This window comes from Vombatus ursinus, unplaced genomic scaffold, assembly GCF_900497805.2.
Source record: "Vombatus ursinus unplaced genomic scaffold, bare-nosed wombat genome assembly UNPS02012319.1, whole genome shotgun sequence".
NCBI lineage: Eukaryota > Metazoa > Chordata > Mammalia > Diprotodontia > Vombatidae > Vombatus > Vombatus ursinus.
This window is the reverse complement of record NW_020952097.1, coordinates 1,408,241-1,427,602: the sequence shown is the minus strand read 5'-3', so window position 1 is coordinate 1,427,602 and position 19,362 is coordinate 1,408,241. Positions and strand designations below refer to the sequence as shown.

The window sequence follows — 19,362 nt, the reverse complement described above, 5'->3', positions numbered from 1 at the left end:
GCCGGGCTGGGCACCGTGTCCCCGCTCCCCGCCCTGCAGCCCGGGCCGGGCTGGGCACCGTGTCCCCGCTCCCCGCCCTGCAGCCCGAGCCGGGCCAGGCAGCGTGTCCCTGCTCTGTAGCCCGGCCCCCGGCCTGGGGTCCCCGCCCTGCAGCGCTGGTCCGATCCATTCCTCCAAGGATGCGGCTAGTCCTGGACCCTGTCAAGAGTAACAGCCCCTGCCCCAACTACCCCCTTCCCCGGACCCCCATTCTCTCCCTCCCCAGGGTCGATTCCCTGTGCCCCGTGGGGCCCCTACTCCACCCTGCCTTTCCTCCCAGGGGTCCCTGCTGGCTTTAGCCTCACCTTAAAATCCCCACTCCCCTGCCCTAGGGGTCACTGTACAAGTCAGGCTGGAGGGCAGCCCCACCCTTTGGCCTAGGCTTTCCACGCATGACCCTCCACGCCCCCTGTGACCTCTTTCTGTCCACTCTGAGTCTGTGTAGCCCCCTCCTAGGTTATTTTGGGATTGCGGAGCCCCTAGGCCCCTCTATCCTTGGAGCCTGAGGTGACCTTGGCCCAGGGCTATGGGCTAGGGAGGGAAGCTGACACAAAGTACAAAGGAGGAGGGCTAAGCATTTGTAACTGTCTCCAGCCCTGGGTAATGCTTCTTCTCTAGGAACTGGGAAAGGGACCATCATGGGAAAGAGTGAGATCACACCCTAGAGAGAATCCTTCCCAAACACCAGCAGTCTGATATGCGCTGGTCTGCCCTCTGTATAGGTGTAGGTCCTGGTTCTAATTTGGAGCTCCAGCCTCTAATCAGCCCCCAGAGCTGGCTGACTGGCTGTGGGGAAGTAGGTTTTTATCCTTGGATTGGTTTGTTTTCTGGTTCCTGTGGCCTGTGTCTGCCTACCCTGCTCCACTCAACATTTAGGGGTTGCTGAGGTCCACTTTCTTCCCTCATTTTCTCCTGGATTCCTCCAGCCTTGGCAATCCCCATATGGGGGACCTTGGCCTTGTATGGCAACTGGAGCTCCTGGGACCTGGAAGTGGGAGAAGCTGACTGAAGGTCTGCATTGCAAGAGAGAGGAGGGCATGCTGTCTTCCATTCCTGCTGCCTTAGTGTGGAGAGAAGGGATGTATGTGTTGCAGCAGGAGGAAGAGAGGTTAGATCACCAATGAGATGTGTAGCTTCTTGATAGGCAGTAAGATTTATATGGTCCTTTAAAGCAGGATTTGTACGATCCTATAAAAACAAGGTAGATCTCCTTCCCCAGTCCTGTCTAGAAACAGAAGGACCCTGGCTGAGTTGTCCTCCTAAGCATCCTGCTTACAGGGACATAGAGACGTTTGTATACCTGTACTCTGTACAGTGCTCCTCTCCACTTGTGTCTGGGCATGACCTTAGCATGTTCTGGTCTAGCTACCTTTGACCTTGAGCTTCTGCCCTTACCTAAGAGATCCATCTGAATCCCTCTTCCCTTGTTTCCCTTCATTCTCTAAACCTCCTCTTAAAATTCATTCCTTATCTAAGGCTGGGTTAGGTCAACCCTGGGGGCTGATCTCTACCTTTGATTGAAAGAAAAAGGTGGGGGATGGTCACCTTTTCTGTTTCTGAGTGGGGGAGAATGGAGCCCTAGGCCTTGTTGAAAATAGTTTTCCTCTTCCCCTAGTTAGGATGGGTAAAATAAGTCTTAGACCTGGAAAGTACCTCAACCATATAGGAATATTATAGTATCTGGAGCTAGAAAAAGCAACTTTAGGGATCATTTTTTACTGATAAGAAAACTGAGGACCAAAACAGTTAATGAATGAATTTGCTTAGTACATAGTCACAGTGGCTAAGACCTGATTTTCCCCCACTATTCTTCCCTTGGGAGACCAGGGGTGGGAGGGGTGAGGGGGAGGTCTGCAGTTCATTTGGCTATATATAAACACCTGTTTTTTGGGGATGTGAGCTTTGTATTAAGCAGGGCACGGGAGGTGTACTATAAATTAATTGGAGCCTTGTAGACTTCTGGGAACGAGAAGGGAACCTTTAGGCACTGAGCTGATGAGAGCCCTGAGTGAGGATGGCAAGAGTGCTGAGCTAAGTGGATACCTTTCAGGCTGCCACAATGTCATCATTCTCAAACCTCTCGAGGGGCCGGAAAGTCGTGCTATCAGCCCTGGGCATGCTGGCGGCGGGAGGTGCAGGGCTCGCCGTGGCCTTGCACACTGCTGTAGGTGCCAGTGACCTAGAGCTGCACCCACCAAGCTACCCCTGGTCTCACCGAGGCTTCCTCTCCTCCTTGGACCACGGCAGGTAGGGTTAGGATTTTGCTATTGAATCCTGTGGAATTTAAGTTAGTGGGTAGAACTTTCTGACAGGGTGGAGTGGGAAGTGGTAGAATGGGGGACAAAGTGAGCTGGCTACCCTCAAGTGTGTATGTGTGTATGCATTTGTAGTGGAGGGTTACTTGAGGCTTCCCTGAGTTCTCTGTCTTTTCTACTCTAGCATTCGCCGGGGCTTCCAAGTATATAAGCAGGTGTGCTCCTCCTGCCATAGCATGGACTACTTGGCTTATCGCCATTTGGTGGGTGTGTGCTACACTGAATCAGAAGCCAAGGCCTTGGCAGAGGAGGTAAGGAAGATGTGACTGTATCAGAGCAGAGGTCGAGGTCCTGAGAAACTGAGATCGACCAATAGAACAGAAAAGGGCTGGGAGAGCTCTTTGAAGGCCACATATAGGAGACAGGGTCTATGCCTGGGCTATCATCAGGGAGACTTTGGGGAAAGTTAGTTGGGTGACTGGGGATAGTCTGTACCTTAAATAGCTTGGTGACTTAGGGACAATGTCTGGATTCTAGATAGAGGTTCAAGATGGCCCTAATGAAGATGGAGAGATGTTCATGAGGCCAGGCAAGCTTTCTGACTATCTCCCCAAGCCTTACCCTAACCCTGAGGCTGCTCGGGCTGCCAACAATGGGGCGCTACCCCCCGACCTCAGCTACATCATCCGAGCCAGGTACTGCAACCTTTTTTTTTTTTTTTTTTTTTTTACCAGTCATTGGGAGCTGAGCTAGGTCCTAAACTTAAAGGACCCCAGTGGGTAAGTCAGGGGCCTGCGTATGAGCATGGGTTTGGGAAGATTGTAGTTAGTACTTACTACTGTCTCCTGGACCAGGCACGGCGGTGAGGATTATGTCTTTTCCCTGCTCACGGGATACTGTGACCCACCTGCTGGAGTCTCCCTTCGAGAGGGTCTTTACTTCAATGCCTACTTCCCTGGCCAGGCCATTGCCATGGCTCCTCCTATCTACAATGAGATCCTTGAGTATGATGATGGTGAGCTTCATACTGCCCCCATCCTCTGTGTCTTCTTTTCCTTTCCCCTACCCACTCTGTCCTATTCTTAGACCATCTCCCTGTGCCTTACTCTTTCCTATTCCCCACTAGTCCTAGTCCTCTTCTCCCATACCTTATTTACTTACTAGTTGTGTGACCTTGGGCACAAATGAAGGCCTTGAGCTATACATCCTAAGGCCTCTTCTAGCTTTGAACTCTATGATCCTTCCCTCTCTTCCTATTTTCTGTTATCAGGGCCGAAGTGGAAGCTCAGGGCCCTTGCAAGAGGCTTTGCCTGACCCACAAAGTCCTGTCAACCCATCATCTTACCATGGGGACCTATCCCCATGGTCCTATTGCTCTGAGCCCAGTCTCTTCAGTGGTCTGGGCTGTAGTAGCAAATCTTGTTGGTAGTGCTTTGTGTTCATCGTATCACTATTCTGGTCCCCACAGGTACACCAGCCACTATGTCACAGGTAGCAAAGGACGTGTGTACCTTCCTTCGCTGGGCAGCTGAACCAGAGCATGATCATCGCAAACTTATGGGGCTCAAGGTGATAAAGGCCTGGAAGAGGCTGGGGTGGGAGAAGATGGAAGTTTGGGGGGGGGCAAGGAGAGGGAGAAAGGAAAGGGTGGGGTGTTGGGGCAAGAAGCCCGCAGCCTGTAGAGGGAGGGAAGGGAGTTTCTCCCTGAGCTCTTTGAGGTCTTCTTCCCCAGATGCTGCTAATGTTTGCTTTGCTGATCCCCCTCACCTACGCCATGAAAAGGCACAAATGGTCAGTGCTGAAGAGTCGGAAGCTGGCATACCGGCCCCCTAAGTGATTTCACCTTGATGTGGACATCTTCCTCCACTATTGGGCTTGATTCACTTCAGCCCAACCTGGCAGATCTCATCCTGCAGGCATGGTCAGTCTGGCCATCAGGTCCAGCCCAGTCTGACCACTCCTCTTGGATGGGCAAGGGTCGGGGTGGGGCAGAAGAACTGGCTTTGCCCCACCAGCACTGCCGGTCCCCTCCTCCCCCCACCAGAAATAAATTAAGTTTCTCAATGTGACTGTTTGAATGGCTAAATGAGGAGACTGAATAGGGCCAGGTCAAGGTAGCTAGCTTGAAGTTAGGCTCTTCAGAAAACTGAGTGTTAATAGGTTTTAGTTGCCCTCAGGAATGAGGAATAGGATATGCCTATGCTCTTCTGAAGCAGTTTAGATAGTTGTAAGTTAGGGTTTAGGCAGGGGCTAATCTGTCACCCTTTAGTAGCAGGGACTTGATGTAGAGGGAGGGACCAAGTAGGATCAGTTACCAATCTCTTCATTTTTAGAGGCCCCAGAAGTTGTTGATTTGCTCAAGGTCACACTGTTAGAAAGCAGTGTTTGGGTTTGTAAGGGAAGGAGTTTGGGGGAGGGCATTGTGATAGACCTGAACTTCCTTATGTTCCCTGAGGCACTTTCCCTGTTGTCCCACCTTCTGAAGAAGCCCTTAAAATCCCTCCTTCCTTTCTGCCATCCTTGATGATATTTACTAGGGAGGAGGGATAACAGGACATAGAGGTTTATGTTTCTATACTTTGAACAAAAAGATGCCCTCATTGAGCTCTAGGTTTGGGTGCCCTAGGATCCCGGAGTTTTACCTATCCTCTTATCTTACTCCTCCCTATTCCTCTGCCCCTCAATAAATATACAGTATCGGAGGTGGTACAAAAAGAAACATTTCCACACCCATACACACACCTTTTGGGGATTGCCACCTTCTAAACTCAGACAAGGCAAGGAGAGTGGTGTACCCTGCCTGGGGGAGTGAAAAAGACTGGATTTTCATCTCCAGTGCAGTTACCATTACCCCAGTTTCCCTCAATTCTTCCCCTTAAAATTCACCTGAAAAAGATTAGCAACTAATGACACTTCTAGACCCCCCAGGCTCACATCCTGTCATGCTCCCATTATTTTAAAGTCCTGTTGACTCTACCTCCGGTAGCTCATATCTGTCCCTTTTCCTAATGGCACTGCCCTGGTCTCAGTCATCTGCCTTCTCTAACCTTCCCACTACTGAGTAACCTTCCCTTCCTCAGACACTGTTCTCATCCTATCATCCTTCTACTCAGAAACTTTCAATGGTTCTCCATTGAGGAAAAAAAAAAATAATGGTGCCCAGCACACAAAGCTTTCCATAACCGGGCTCTAATCTCTTTCCAGCTTTATTTTGCTATTGCTGTTTACATACTGTGTTTGAGGTAAGTTGTGATGACAAATGTCTCTAGTTCTTTCTTGCTGTCCTCTCCCCCAAAAGCCTGGAATGGACTGTCCAACCCTTCCCAAATGCAGGAATGCCTACTTTCCAGGCCCATGGCATGTTTCTCTCTGTAGAACTTTTAGGACATCTTTCTCCTTAGCCATCTCTCCCTACCGCACCCCACTCCTTTCAGTGAAAATGATTTCCCTCACGTTGCTCACAGAGCATTTTCATCTCTCCTTGGTATTTGGTATCTTGCTCTTTTGTGTGTGTATGTGTTTCCTTTGTACTACATCATGAGGTCCTTGGCAGGATGGCAGTGCCTTTTGTACAGGGGTGGTTGTAGAATGCATGAACTAAGGGAAGGAGAGATGTGCAAGTTACAGGACCAGTCTCCTAAGAGCCAATCCCTTAGCCCCCAATGACCCACACAGCTTTTATTAAAGATAGAACCTCCACATTTTCTCAGCCCCTTTCCTCTTACCTCCTTGATTTCCATGGTTATCCCTTCTTACTAAAGCCAATCCCTCCCTCCTTACCCTTCTGACTCCTCTAGAACTTCATTCCACCATCTCATCTCCTTCATGCGTCTTGAATTTCTCCTTCCATTGGCTCCTGCAAACACATCTTCCTAAACCTGAAAAAACCCTTTACACTTACACTCAATCGCTTCTATTTTCAAAGCTAATATATATGAAAATAACTGGCAAACCAACTGTTATTAGCTCCATTTTACAGATGAAGACACTGAGGCAGACATTTGATCTTCCTGACTCCAAGGCCAGCATACTATTCACTGCACCACCCAGCTGCCTCTAAGGAAATGCCTGATAATAACCTGCTATTTTTACTATTTCCTTACCATTCCCTCTCTTGTCATCTGGCTTGCATCACAAGTTTTTACTGAAACTGCTCTCTCAAAGATTGCCAATGATTTCAATCACATAATCTAAAGGCCTCTATTTAGACCTCATTCTCCTTGACTTCTCTGCATCATTTTATAATGCTGCATTCTGCATAGTCAGTCTACTGTTTCTCCTGTGACTCTGGGATTCTTTAAAGTGAGCATTCCCCAGGTAACTTTCCATGGCTTTCTTCTCTCTACACTCTATTAAGCAATTTTAATCATTTCTATGTAGATGATAAGGCTAGGTGGTGAAGTGGATAGAATGCAGGGCCTGGAGTCAGGACCACCTGAGTCCAAATTTGTCCTCAGACACTAGCTGTGTGACCCGGTGCAAGTCACTTAACTCTGTCTCAGTTTCTTCGGTAAAGTGAGCTAGAGAAGGAAATGGCCAACCACTCCAGTATCTTTGCCTGGAAAACCCCAAATGAGGTCATAAAGTCAGACATGACTAATTAACAACATCAACAGATATCAACGATGCCCCAAGCTGTATTTCTAGTTCTAAATTTCTGTGCTCCAGCCAGGACATCTCCACCTCGGATGTTCTACCAGAACATCAAATTCAACATCTCCAAGCCTAGGCTTATTTTTTCCCACTATGAAAACATGTTTTATTCATCCGGTCTCCTGTATGTCACCTTGGTTATCTTTTTTCTTCACCCCTTCTTATCTAACCAGTGGCCAAGTCCTAGCAGTTCCACCTTCTCGATATCTCACACCCAGGACCTCCACTATTCCTGCTGCCATCACACTGGCCTGGGTTCTCGTGATTACCTGCCTAGACCATTCATGATGACCTTAAGTGGATCTCCCTGACTCCACTCCACAGCCATGCTGCCAAGTCAATCTTATGTAAAGAGCTCATCACATCAGTCCTGCTGCAAACTCCCAGTAGCCACCTCTACAAGAGCCTTCTGAGGGAAGTTGATATTTCATATCCTGGCATTCAAGGCCCCCCACAACTTGGTATTCCCCCCTGCCTTTCCAGCCTTATTTTATATTTACTTCCCTGGCATTATTCCAGCCAAACCAGACAATTCTCAAACCCTATACATTCCCACCTCCTGAGCTTTTGCTATCCCACAAACATCTCTGTATGGTGGATTTTTACCCATCTTTTAAAAAACCCAAGTCTGTACTCTTCCAGGAAGCCTATTCTCATCCATATGCCCCCTCAAAAAAAAAAAAAATTACTAACCCTTCTGACTTCACAAAACACCTTGGTTTTCATCTCTAATGAATTTAGGTAATGTTTATTATGGTTCTCCATTCTTATTCCCTTCTTGGCCTATTGAGTTCTCTGATAGGCAGGGATCCTGTGTAGATGTGGAGATGGTATTGACCACAGGAGGTGGTAAACACAGCAGGTGTTTAATAAATATTTGCTGAACTGAACTGATAGCTTCCCAGTGCGTTTGGGGGAGAATCTCAATCATAGGAGCTTGGCTTGGATAATGGATGTAAAAGTGCTTTTACATCTTCTCCAGTGCTTTTTAGTCTTCTCCAAATATGATGGCTTGTTTTTATTATTATAGTCCAATTTCCATCCTGTTGTCCATCCAGGATTAAGTGGGTAAATCACTCTCAGACTTCTCTCCATCCTATAACTTAGCCCCAGTCTGTCAGATTGACCTTATTGGGTCAGGAAAATTCACTTGACAGGTGAAGGAAGGCATCTAGGGACCCGATGCTGGGGGGAATGGTCATGTCCTCTCCCTGCCTTGTGATCTGAGGAGGAAACACGTGGAGGTCAGTTCTTAGTCCTTAGCACTGTGCACTGCATACGAGACTGCATACAAGATGTTCACTGAATTCATGAATTAATGACTGATCCTCAACACTTTCCCCACCCTTACCTTTGGGGGCTGTTGAGCAGAAGCCTCTGGCTGGGGGCTTCGGAAAGCTGGTTGTTCGGTGCTGCACATTTCGCACCCTGGTCGCCCAGGAACATTGATGAAGGTGCAAGAAGGGCAGGACCAACCCACCTGGGAGGAGGACAGATAAGTTCAGGGATCAATTCAGCCACCCTTTCTCAAGCCCCGAGACCTGGTATGTTAAGTACTTTATAACAGTCCTCCCATGGGGCAGTGAAGAGAACCCCGTACTAGATTATGAGTCAACAGTCTGGATTTAAGAGCCACTTCCGGCAGGGGATGACAGTGGGGGCAAATAAGAAGCACAGTCACATCTGGCTCTTTGTGACCTCATGTGGGGTTTTCTTAGTAGAGCTAATAAGTGGTTTGCCATTCACTTCTCCAGCTCATTTTACCAATGAGGAACTGAAGCAAGCAGGTTTAAGAAACTTGCCCAGGGTCACACCGGTAGTAAGTGTCTGAGGGTGGATTTAAACTCATGAAGATAAATGTTCCTGATTCCAAGCCCAGTGCTCTAACCACTTTACCACCTAGTTGCCCCGGAATCAGGAAGACCTGAGTTCAAATCCAGCCTCGGATACTTAACTACCTGTGTGACCCTGGGCAAGTCACTTAACCTCTGTCTCCCTTTCCTCATCTATAAAGTGTAAATACTAACAACACCAACTTCCCAGGATAGCTGTAAAGATGATAAAATGACAGTGTTTGTAAAGTCTGTTCTTGTGTACAATCAGGGGATGAAATTAGATAATCTCTAAGTAAGGAACCTTCCAGCTCTGTCAGTTGGTATCCTAGCAGGTGCTTACAGAGTGAACTGAACCGATGTTCATTTTTTCATCATACTCTTCCCAAAAACCTGGGAGAGGTATGTGGGATGTTGAGGGTATGGGGTGGAGATAAAGCAGGACACGGTTAACCCTTCTGACGGACGGAGAATGGGACTTTCCAACCAGTCCCATTCCCCGTCCACCCTTCAGACTGGCAGACATTTTCACATGATACACTCACTTGCAGGCATCCAGACAGGTTGGTGGGGGCTGGACTCGAGGCTTGGGGAAGCCCTGGTTGCTGGGCGAGGAGGGAGCTGACCTCCCCATTTGACTTCTCGCTGGCCTCTAGTCGCCGGCCTGTATCAAAGAGTAGGTTAGTAGGCAGAAAGGAGTACTCCTCTCCCACAACTTCACCTTTAGGCTAATCCCCACACCTGGCCCTGACTGCTTTGCCACCCCCCTCCTGATGCTGTCACTGACCTGGAGGCCGAGCACTGTGAGGTCCAGGGGGCCCGGAAAGCAGGTAGAGGAAGGCAGGGTCTCCATCTCTCTGCACCCCGTAGGAGGCCAAGCTCCTTTCGGGCACACACAAACATCGGCCTATCACCCAGCGCTGCACCCGAGGTGGGAAGCCGTATTCTTTGAACACCTATGGTACGGAACAGCCCAAGTCACAAGGTCCCTTATCCCTGTGGGGATTTGAGACAACCACCTCCCCCCCCTTCCCCTCCCCCCAGGCCTCAGAAGCCCCACCTTTGCCACTCTCACCTGTTCTTGTAGGGCTGCTACCGTGCTGTGAGGATGAACTCGGAGGGAGATGTGAGCTGATGATGCTGCATCCTCCACTGTGACCTGCACCCTGGACCAACAGATGAACCGATGGCAGAATGGATGGATGGACCTCTTGGTGGCCTGGGGATCTGCCCGGAGATCTCCCAAACATGTGGCAATGACTCCCCACTAAGGCCTTGGTCAGGATGGGACTGGTGTTGGCCAAAGAAAGAAGGCTCTCACCTGATGGGACCTGGAGGGAAGCAGCTCTCCTGCAGCAGGATGCTGAGGGACACTTGCCTCTGAGCCAGGGCAGCTGCGGCTTGAGCTGCTCCCTGTTCATCTCCCCCACAGATGGCCTGGGTCAGACGGTTTGCCAGCTCCTCTGCCAGGGACAGGGGGACAGAGGGAGGGTATGTGAGAGTGCTCAGCTTACCTAAAGACTGACTGTCTTCCAGGCCAAGCCCCTCAGCCCCATCCTGCCCTCCCTTTCTCAGTCTCTGGACCACCTCTTCTTCCCTCCTTATCCTCATGCTCTCTTTCCTGACCCAACCTAACCCCCCATGACCCAGTCATGTAGTCTCTGAAAATGGGAGCCACAGCCCAACCTCACCTTTCTCAGAAAAATCCTGGGGGCTCCACAGGGACTCAGCCTCAGAAGCTGGAGGTGGTGTGGAGATACTAGGGGGCAGAATGCCTGGGGCAGGGGCTGAGGCAGGGCTGGCAACAGCTGAGAGAGAAGACAGGGGACAGGACAAGCAATTTCTTACAAAACTGCCGACCCTGCATGTGTACTCCCAGGCCCCAGTGGTATGAACCCATCCCCTGTGACTAGTCAGTCATCTTCTGTGACCCAATCTGATGTGGTCTCATACCCAAGCACTTGCCCGTTTCTGTGACTCTGTCCCCAGTGCCTGTTCCACCCTGGACCTCCATAAGCCCTGAACAGACCTGTGCCCCTGAGGGCAGGATCCCTGGCTCTCTCCAGCAGGGCACTCCAGCGCTGGGCGTCTTGAGTATCGCGGAAGCACAGTGTCAGAACACCTGGCCCGGGCCCTTCCTTAGGTGGCTGGAGCTCCAGCTCGCAGGGACTACGGCTGGTGCAGGCCACGGATTCCAAGGGCCACTGAAAGCCCTCCTGGGTGGGCAACCACGGCAAGCACGCAGCTCAGTTCGGTGCCCGAGCTCGTCCTGGCTCAGCTACTTCTCCCCCCCACCCCCACCCCGGCCTCTCTCCCTCCTAGCCCCAAGGTGCGCTCACCCCGGAGGGGCTCCCGGAGCCCTGTAGCTCCAGGCGGAAGTGCCCCGGTCTCGACGCCTCCGCGCTCAGCTGCAGCCGCCACTGCCCATCAGGCCCCGGCCCGGGTCCCAGGCCTCGCACCTCCACAAGCACCGCCGCCTCCTCGAGCGGTGCGCCCTCCCCCTCCTCGCCCCCGCCTGCAGGCGGCGCCATCACCCCAGCCGGCCCGGGCCTAGGCTGAGCCGCGCGTCGGCCTAGGGCAGGGGGCGGAGGAGAGAACCGTCAAAACCACCCGCAGGGACAGGGCTCTACCAGGTGTAGTATGGCGGGGGGAAGGAAAGGGCTGGGAGGATTCCAACACCAATCCGCGGGGGTGGGCGGGCTGAGCCAGTGCCGGGCCTCTTCTCCAGAAGGAGCGTGAGAAGGACCATACCAATAACGGGGATGGGGGGGAGCCGAGGCGGGCTGTACCACTGAAGGGGGGGAGACCAGGGCACCTGAGAAGGGAAGGTCGCGGGGCTGGGGCTGAGGTGCAGATTCTGGAAGAGCAGACGCCACCTTACTGCGCTAACAACAGCAGCAGCAGCAGAAACATAATAATAAAGGCTAGGCGACTTGTCCAGGGTCACAGAGCTAAGTATGTAAGGTGGAATTTGAACTCTGGTCTTCCTGCTGCCTGGCCCGTAGCGCTGCCCGTTGTGCCCCCGAGCACTCGTGGATCCCTGTATCTAGACCCTGACACTTACCTGTGTGGCCTTGGGGACGTTCATTTCGTTATCTGCGGTTGTTTCCCTCCTAAGGTTTCTCGGATTTTCAGAAAACAAGGAAAGATTCCCCACCCCCAGGCTGGGACAGCCGCGTGGCAGGCGGTCTCCCGTGGAGTGACGCAGGATGCTGTAGTAGGCCCTGTGCTGCTTCATAGTTTTATCACAGACTTGGACAAAGGCAGGGATGGTCTCCTCATCAAATCTGAAGATGACCCCAAGCAGGGAGGAGAGTGAACCAGGATCTAAGAATATCTTACACGCTAGAGCATTGGGCTGAATCTATTAAGAATACAATTCAATGGGGCAGCTAGGTGGCGCAGTGGATAGAGCACCGGCCCTGAAGTCAGGAGGACCTGAGTTCAAATGCGGCCTCAGACCAAACACTTGACCCTTACTAGCTGTGTGACCTTGGGCATGTCATTTAACCCCAATTGCCTAACCCAAAAAAAAAAAAAAAAGAATACAATTCAATAGGGGTAAGTGGAAAGGTTTATACTAGGATTCAAAAATGAACATCACCAGTACAGAATTATGGGAGGTATGGTGAGGTATCTGTGAACCTGAAGAAGAGCTGGAGGTTTCAGTAGACCACAAGCCTAATATGAGTTGGCAGTGAAATGTGGTGGCCTAAAAGGCTATTTTAGTCTTGGGCTGCATTAAGAAAGGCATGTGGCCTCCAGGAATAAGGAGATGACTGAGACTCCATCTGTACTCTGACCTGGTCAGAATATTGTATTCAATTCTGGTACCGCAATTTAAAAAGAGTATTCCTTTTTTTTTTTCTTTTAATTTATTTTTTTAAGGCAATTGGGGTTAAGTGACTTGCCCAGAGTCACACAGCTAGTGAGTGTTATGTGTCTGAGGCCGGATTTGAACTCAGGTACTCCTGAATCCAGGGCCTGTGCTCTATCCACTGTACCACCTAGCTGCCCCGTAAAAAGGGCATTCCTAAGCTGTAATGTCCAAAGGAGAGGCAACCAATAGGGTCAAGAACCTTGAGTCCACGTAATATGAAGATGACTTGAAGAAACTGGGCTTGCACAGGGACCGACATATCAGTAAGTGCTTAATACCGAATGCTTGTTAATCAGTTGATTGCTGATTGACTGATACTTAGGCTGGAGAAGTAAAGACTCATCTAAGAGGAAGGCTTGATTTGTCCTCTTTGTTCCCAGAGGGCCAAACTAGGTTTAAATGTCAGGAAAAAGTTCCCAAGGGAGCTGACCAAAGCTGGCATGAATGGGCCGCCCATCTGAGAAGTGCTGGGTTCCCCATCACTGGAGATCTTCCAGCAAAGGCTAGATAGCCACTTGCATGCTACAGTGGCTATTTCTTTCCAACGTATGTTGGACTGAACGGCTTCTAAAGTCCTAACTCTCCAATTCTGGGATTCTTTGGCTTGCCCAAGGTCCCTTGAATGCCCCACTGTAAGATGGAGATTTTTTAAATCACCGGGCTTTCCAAAAAAGAGGTGCTAAAGAGAGACATTGTAGGCTGTGAGAGAAGACCCCAGTGTGACTCCTGACCACATACCCTCATGATTCAGCCATGAGGTCAGCAGCTTCACCTGCTTGGGAATGATAAGCATACAGAAGAGCCTATGGAGAGGCATCAGGTGATCCTTGCTGTAGTAGCCAGAAGGCAGGATGTCAGGAGACTACCCTGCAGGTAGTACCTTTGGACCAAAATGCTGTGTGCAGGGCATCCCCTAACAAAGTCTTTAGGTGTGCCTGTAGAAAACCAGACCCAAAGGACTGAGTGGGAGGGGCTGAGATTCCAGGAGGTGCCATGGTGAGGACAATGCTCCAGAACCTTGTCCATTTCAGTTCTGCTTTGATAAATATACTCTGATATACACATAGATATGTTTTTATATGTACATGTATATAGATGAGCACACACGTGTATGTGTGTGAGAGAGAGAGAGTAATCCTTTTAGGACTATATATGAAAGTGATTCCATTCTGTCTTCAACAGCAGATTTCCCCTTCCATCATCCCCACTCTCACTTGTCTTCAATCTTTTCCTGTCTACTAGCTGCTACTGTATTGCCTACAAACATGCCCACGTCTCCCACATCCTCAAAAAGTCCTCACTTGATCCCGTCTATCCTTACTAGTGATTATCTCATATCTCTCCAACCTTGTATGGCTAAATTCCTTGAGAAGGCCATCTATGTTCAATTTCCTCTTACTTTCATCATAACTCTCCATAGTCTGACTTTTGATTTCATCATTCAACCAAAACTGCTCTCTCCAAAGTTATGAACAATTTCTGGATTGCCTAATCCAATGGCCCTTCTTCAATCTTTATTCTTGACCTCTCTGCAGCCAACACCCTCTTCTCTTTGATATTTTATTCTCTCCAGGTTTTCATGACATTATTCTCTCCTAGTTCTCCCTATCTGACCACTCCTTCTCATCCTCCTTTGCTGCAGCTTCATTCAGGTCATTCCTGCTAACCATGAGTGTTCCAAAGGGTCTGGTCCAAAGGATCCTCTTCTCTTCTCCCTCTATATTATCTTGCTTGATCTTATCAACTCTCATGGATTCAGTTATCATCTCTGAGTTGATGGTTCTCAGATCTAGTTATCCAGCTCCAACCTCATTGACCTCCAGACTCTTATGTCCAACTGCAACCTCCACCTGGATGTCCCATAGACCTCTTAAACTCAACATGTCCAAAATCAAACTCATTCTCTTTCTCCCCAAACTCCCCTCTCCCTAACTTCCCTATTACTGCCTAGGGTACCACCAGGTGTCCTAGTCCTCCAAGCTTAAAATCTAGGTGTCATCATCACCTCCTCATTCTCTCTCTACTTCTCCCTACTCCTTTTCCAACCTGTTGCCATGGCCTGTTGATTTTACCTTCATAACATCTCTTTTACATGCCCCCTTCTATCCTCTGACATTGTCACCACCCTAGTGCAGGCCCTCATCACCTTGTGCCTGGACTGCTGATGTTTCCCCACTCCAGTACATCCCCCACTCAGCTGCCAAAGTGATCTTCCCAAAGCTCAAGTCTGACCATGTCATTCTTCTATTTGATTAATAATAATAATATTTATATAGCACTTACTCTATACCAGGAACATTGCTAAGCACTTTACAGTTATGTCATTTGATCCTCATAAAAACCCTGGGAGGTAGGTGGTTTATTATCTCCATTTTACAGATGAGGAAACTGAGGCAAACATAGATTAAGTGACTTGCCCAGGGTCACACAGCTAGTACTTATCTGAGGCTGGATTTGTGAAGTCAGGTCTTCCTAACTCCAGGTCTGATGGTCTATCTTTTTTGGGGGGGGAGGAGGCAATGATAATTTTTTTAGTATTTTATTTTTCCCCAGTATTTAAAAACAATTTTTAACATTTGTCTTTTAAACTTTGAGTTCCAAATTTTCTCCCTCCCTCCCCACCCCCCACACCCATTGAGAAGGCAAGCAATTTGATATAGGTTATACATGTGTTTTCATGCAAAACATGTCCATGATAGTCATGTTGTGAAAGAAAACATAGACAAAAAAGACCTCAAGAAAAATAAGATGAAAAAAAGTTGCAGGGCAGCTGGGTGGTACAGTGGATAGAGCACTGGCCCTGAAGTCAGGAGGACCTGAGTTCAAATCCAGCCTCAGACCAAACATTTGACACTTAATACCTGTGTGACCCTGGGCAAGTCACTTAACCCCAATTGCCTTAAAAAAAAAAAGTTGCTTCCATCTGTATTCAGACACCATCAGTTTTTTTTCTGGGGATGGACAGCATTTTTCATCATAAGTCAGAGTTGTCTTGGATCGTTGTATTGCAGAGAATAGCTAAGTCATTCACAGCTGATCATCTTACAATATTGCTGTTACTTTGTACTCAGTGAATTTCACTTTGCATCAGTCCATGTAAGTCTTTCCAGGTTTTTCTGAGAGTATCCTGCTCATCATTTCTTATAGTACAATAGTATTCCGTCATAATCACGTACCACAAGTTGTTCAGCCATTCTCCAATTGATGGGCATCCCCTCAGTTTCTAATTCTTTACCCCCAGAAAAGAGCTTCTATAAATATTTTTGTACACACAGGCCCTTTTCCTTTTGTTTTTTTTTTTATCTCTTTTGGGATACAGACCTAGTAGTGGTATTGCTAGGTCAAAGGGTATGCCTGGTTTTATAGCCCTTTGGACATAGTTCCAAATTGCTCTGCAGAACGGTTGGATCAGTTCACAACTCCTCTGGTGTTCTATCTACTGTGCCCCCTCAATAAACTCCAGTGGTTCTTTGTCATCTGCAGGATCAAATATAAAAGTCCTTAATAACCTTGTCCAGATGTATACACATCTGTCTGGTCTTCTTACACATTATATCACTCTCTATCGTGGGCCCTGGGATTCAAGGACACTGGCCTCCTTACTCTTCCTTTTTTTTTTTTTTTTTTTTTGTTAGGCAGTTGGGGTTAAGTGACTTGCCCAGGGTTACACACTCCTTACTCTTTCTTGAACAAGATGACTCCATCTCAGGTAGCTAGGTGGCTCAGTAGATAGAGCACCAACCCTGGAGTCAGGAGGACCTGAGTTCAAATCCAGCCTTAGACACTTGACACTTACTAGCTGTGTGACCCTGGGCAAGTCACTTAATTCCATTGCCTAGCAAAAAAAAAACAAAACCAAAAAACAAAAGATGACTCCATCTCCTCATTCAGGGTATTTTCACTGGTTATCTTCAATACATGAAATGCTTTCCCTCATCTCCACTTCCTAGCTTCCCTGGTTTCCATTTAGTCCCAACCCTTCCTAATTCTAGTGCCTTCTCTCTGTTGTTATTTCCAACTTAATCTGCACCTATCTTGTTTGCACGTGGTTGTTGGCATATGATCTCTCCCATCTGATTATGCGCTCCTTGAGGGCAGGGACTGTTTTTTTGCCTTTCTATATATCCCCCATGCTTAGCACAGCATCTGGTACAGAGCAGACACTTAATAAATGTTTGTTGACTGACCAACTGATTAGAATCTCAATTGGATAGAGGCCAAACCGTGAGGTATTTATGAGTTATCACTTTACTGGAAAAGCTAAGGATGACAAAAATTCGGATCTCATGCTTCTATCAGGAGCAAGGTGGTATAATTCAAGCTTTGAGCACTCTCTACTGGCTTCATCTAGATATAGCTAACCACCAACAATACAGGTTTGTTCACTGAAGTCATCCAATGAGTAAGCCCACTTGCACAAGTTTAGGAGAATCTGGAGTACCTAGATCGTAGGAAATAGGTCATTAGTGAACCTCCAGAAAAGGAAAGTTGATTATAATAGCCAGCATAGCTTCACCAAGAACAGGCCATGCTCTGTGGGTGTGGAATATTGTATACACTCTCAAATTACTGGTTTTGCTGAATCATTATTTTTTCCTTTTTCTTTTTTAATTGCTTGTTCAAGGGGTGGCTCACTAGGTAGGGTAGTATCACATACACATAGATACGTATATGTGTATATATGTATATGTTGGGCATATAGGTGTATATACACTTATATTTAGAAATGAATATTATATAAGAAACAAAGTGACCAATAAAATATGATTTGAAAAGAACAGCTTTTGTCAGACTAACCTTATTTCCTTTTTTGAAAAGAATTACTAAACTATACATCAGGAAAATGCTGTAATTTTAGTTTAACCTAGATTTTAGGAAAGTATTTGACAGAGTACATCCTGCTATTCTCTTGTGGAAAAGATGGAGAGAGGTGCTTATTCATTGATAACACAAGTAAGTGGATTTGGACCTGGCAGAATGGCGGTACTCAAAGTAGTTAATTTTTTTAACGCAAAGAAGAGAGCCAGGGGAAATTGTCTCTCCCTTTGAAGGCTACTGAGTGAGTGACTCTTCCTGGCTCAGGGTCCACTCTAATTTGACCCATCACATGGGCCAGGGGAAGCATATTCCTTAATAAACAGCTGAAATCCTTATCTCACGTTCCTGTGGGGTGTGTTCTACTCTATTACACATATTTAATGATATGCATAATACATGTGACATGAATACAAGGCAGTTGGGGGATGGGAGGGAGGGGGAGGAGCACTAGCACTGGAGGAATCAGGAAAGGCTTCATGTCGAAGATGGTGATCGAGCTGAGTCTTAAAGAAAACCAGGAATTCCCAGAGGTAGAAGTAAAAAGGGACTGGATTCTAAGCATTGAAGCTAGCCAACCAGTGCAAGGCATGAAGAGACAGGCCATGGAGCATCCTGTGTACAGAGCGGGCTAGATCACAGGGTATGTTTGGGATTGGGGCAGTGGAGGTGGGGGAGGGAATTAATGTGTGAGAAGGAAGATTGAGAAAGGAGGGAAGGGTCAGGTTGTGAAGAGATTTAAATGCCAAATAGGTAATTTTACATTTCATTCTACAAGTAATGGGAATAGAGAGTTTATTAAGCATAAGTGTGATATCAAATCTGTGCTTTAGGAAAATCATTTTGAGGGTTATATGGAAGGTGAAGTGGAGTTGGGGAAGAAACCTGAGGCACGGATGCTAAATCGGCTAGTGAGCTGGAAAGCTGGAGTGTATGGAGCTAGGCTCTTGGAGTCAGAAACACCCAAGTTCAAATCTAGCCTCCAACACTTACTAGTTGTGTAACCTTGGGCAAGTTACCTAACCTCTGGTTATCTTTATCTGTAAAATGGGGATAATAAGAGCTCCTACCTCCCAGGGTTCTTGTGAGGATCAAATGAGATAATATAAAGTGCTTTACAAATCTTAAAGCACTATAAAAATGATAGCTATTATTATAATAATTATTAAAGACACTCCCCCTCATTGGGAAGTGTTCAGAGGTTGGATGACCCTGTGTCAGCAAGGTTGTTGAAGGGACTATTGATCAGGTACAGATCTCTTCCATGAGATCTTGGGAAAAGATCTGACTCTTATCCTCATGAATTTTACAATCTCACAGAGGGATGACACAAATCTAGACAATTATTATACAAGATTACTTTGCTTTCTAGCCCAGCTTCTACTTCTGACTTCCTTATTTCAGTCAATGACACCATCTTGTAGTCTTCTGCTTACTCAGGCTGCCTCATATAGGGAAGTAGTTAGAAATATGAAAGTCATACAGAGTGAAGTCATCTTGTAGAGAACTTTGAATGCACGGTAAGGACTCTGGATTTTATCCTGTAAGCATAAGCAGGTCAGTCAGTCATGTCCTCCCAGATCATTGGGTGTAAATAAGAGAGAAACTGAAACCACACTTGCCCATAGCCCATGGGAAAGGAATGAAGGAAAGGGATGTCCCCTTTCTATCTCAGGTTCATGTACTAGAAGCCAGGGAAAACAAGGAAGATCAGTTTCCCAGCTCACCATCCCAAGAGAAGTCATAAGAATTGGTAATCTCAGGAATTCTGGATCTTCCCTCCTCTGGGCTCACTGCTGTCTCCCTCCGTGTAATCCCAGAAACTCAAGGCCAGTGGAAGGATGCCAGGATGCAAACTGTGGATTATGTCTGCCCTCTCCTGGGGCAT

At 47.7% G+C, this 19,362-nt stretch overlaps 2 protein-coding genes across 2 annotated transcripts in view; one reads left to right on the top strand and one right to left on the bottom strand.

The window, feature by feature from the left end:
• Nucleotides 1-4,363, top strand: part of LOC114039900 (cytochrome c1, heme protein, mitochondrial) — a 4,718-nt gene extending 355 nt beyond the window's left edge. Inside the window, exons 2-7 of the mRNA XM_027857821.1 lie at nt 2,090-2,286; nt 2,479-2,605; nt 2,832-2,989; nt 3,149-3,309; nt 3,763-3,863; nt 4,027-4,363. Of these exons, the coding sequence (XP_027713622.1) occupies nt 2,090-2,286; nt 2,479-2,605; nt 2,832-2,989; nt 3,149-3,309; nt 3,763-3,863; nt 4,027-4,131 (849 nt within the window). The 3' untranslated portion in view covers nt 4,132-4,363. The remainder of the gene's footprint in view (nt 1-2,089; nt 2,287-2,478; nt 2,606-2,831; nt 2,990-3,148; nt 3,310-3,762; nt 3,864-4,026) is intronic.
• A 3,313-nt stretch (nt 4,364-7,676) lies between these two features.
• Nucleotides 7,677-11,509, bottom strand: SHARPIN (SHANK associated RH domain interactor). The gene is made up of 9 exons (XM_027857597.1): nt 11,119-11,509; nt 10,809-10,995; nt 10,471-10,587; nt 10,101-10,242; nt 9,855-9,945; nt 9,567-9,735; nt 9,325-9,443; nt 8,299-8,427; nt 7,677-8,170 (listed from the first exon to the last, which is right to left on the bottom strand). The coding sequence occupies exons 1-9, from the start codon at nt 11,308-11,310 to the stop codon at nt 8,084-8,086; spliced, it is 1,233 nt and encodes a 410-aa protein (XP_027713398.1). The 5' UTR covers nt 11,311-11,509; the 3' UTR covers nt 7,677-8,083.
• Between the last annotated feature and the right edge of the window lie 7,853 nt (nt 11,510-19,362).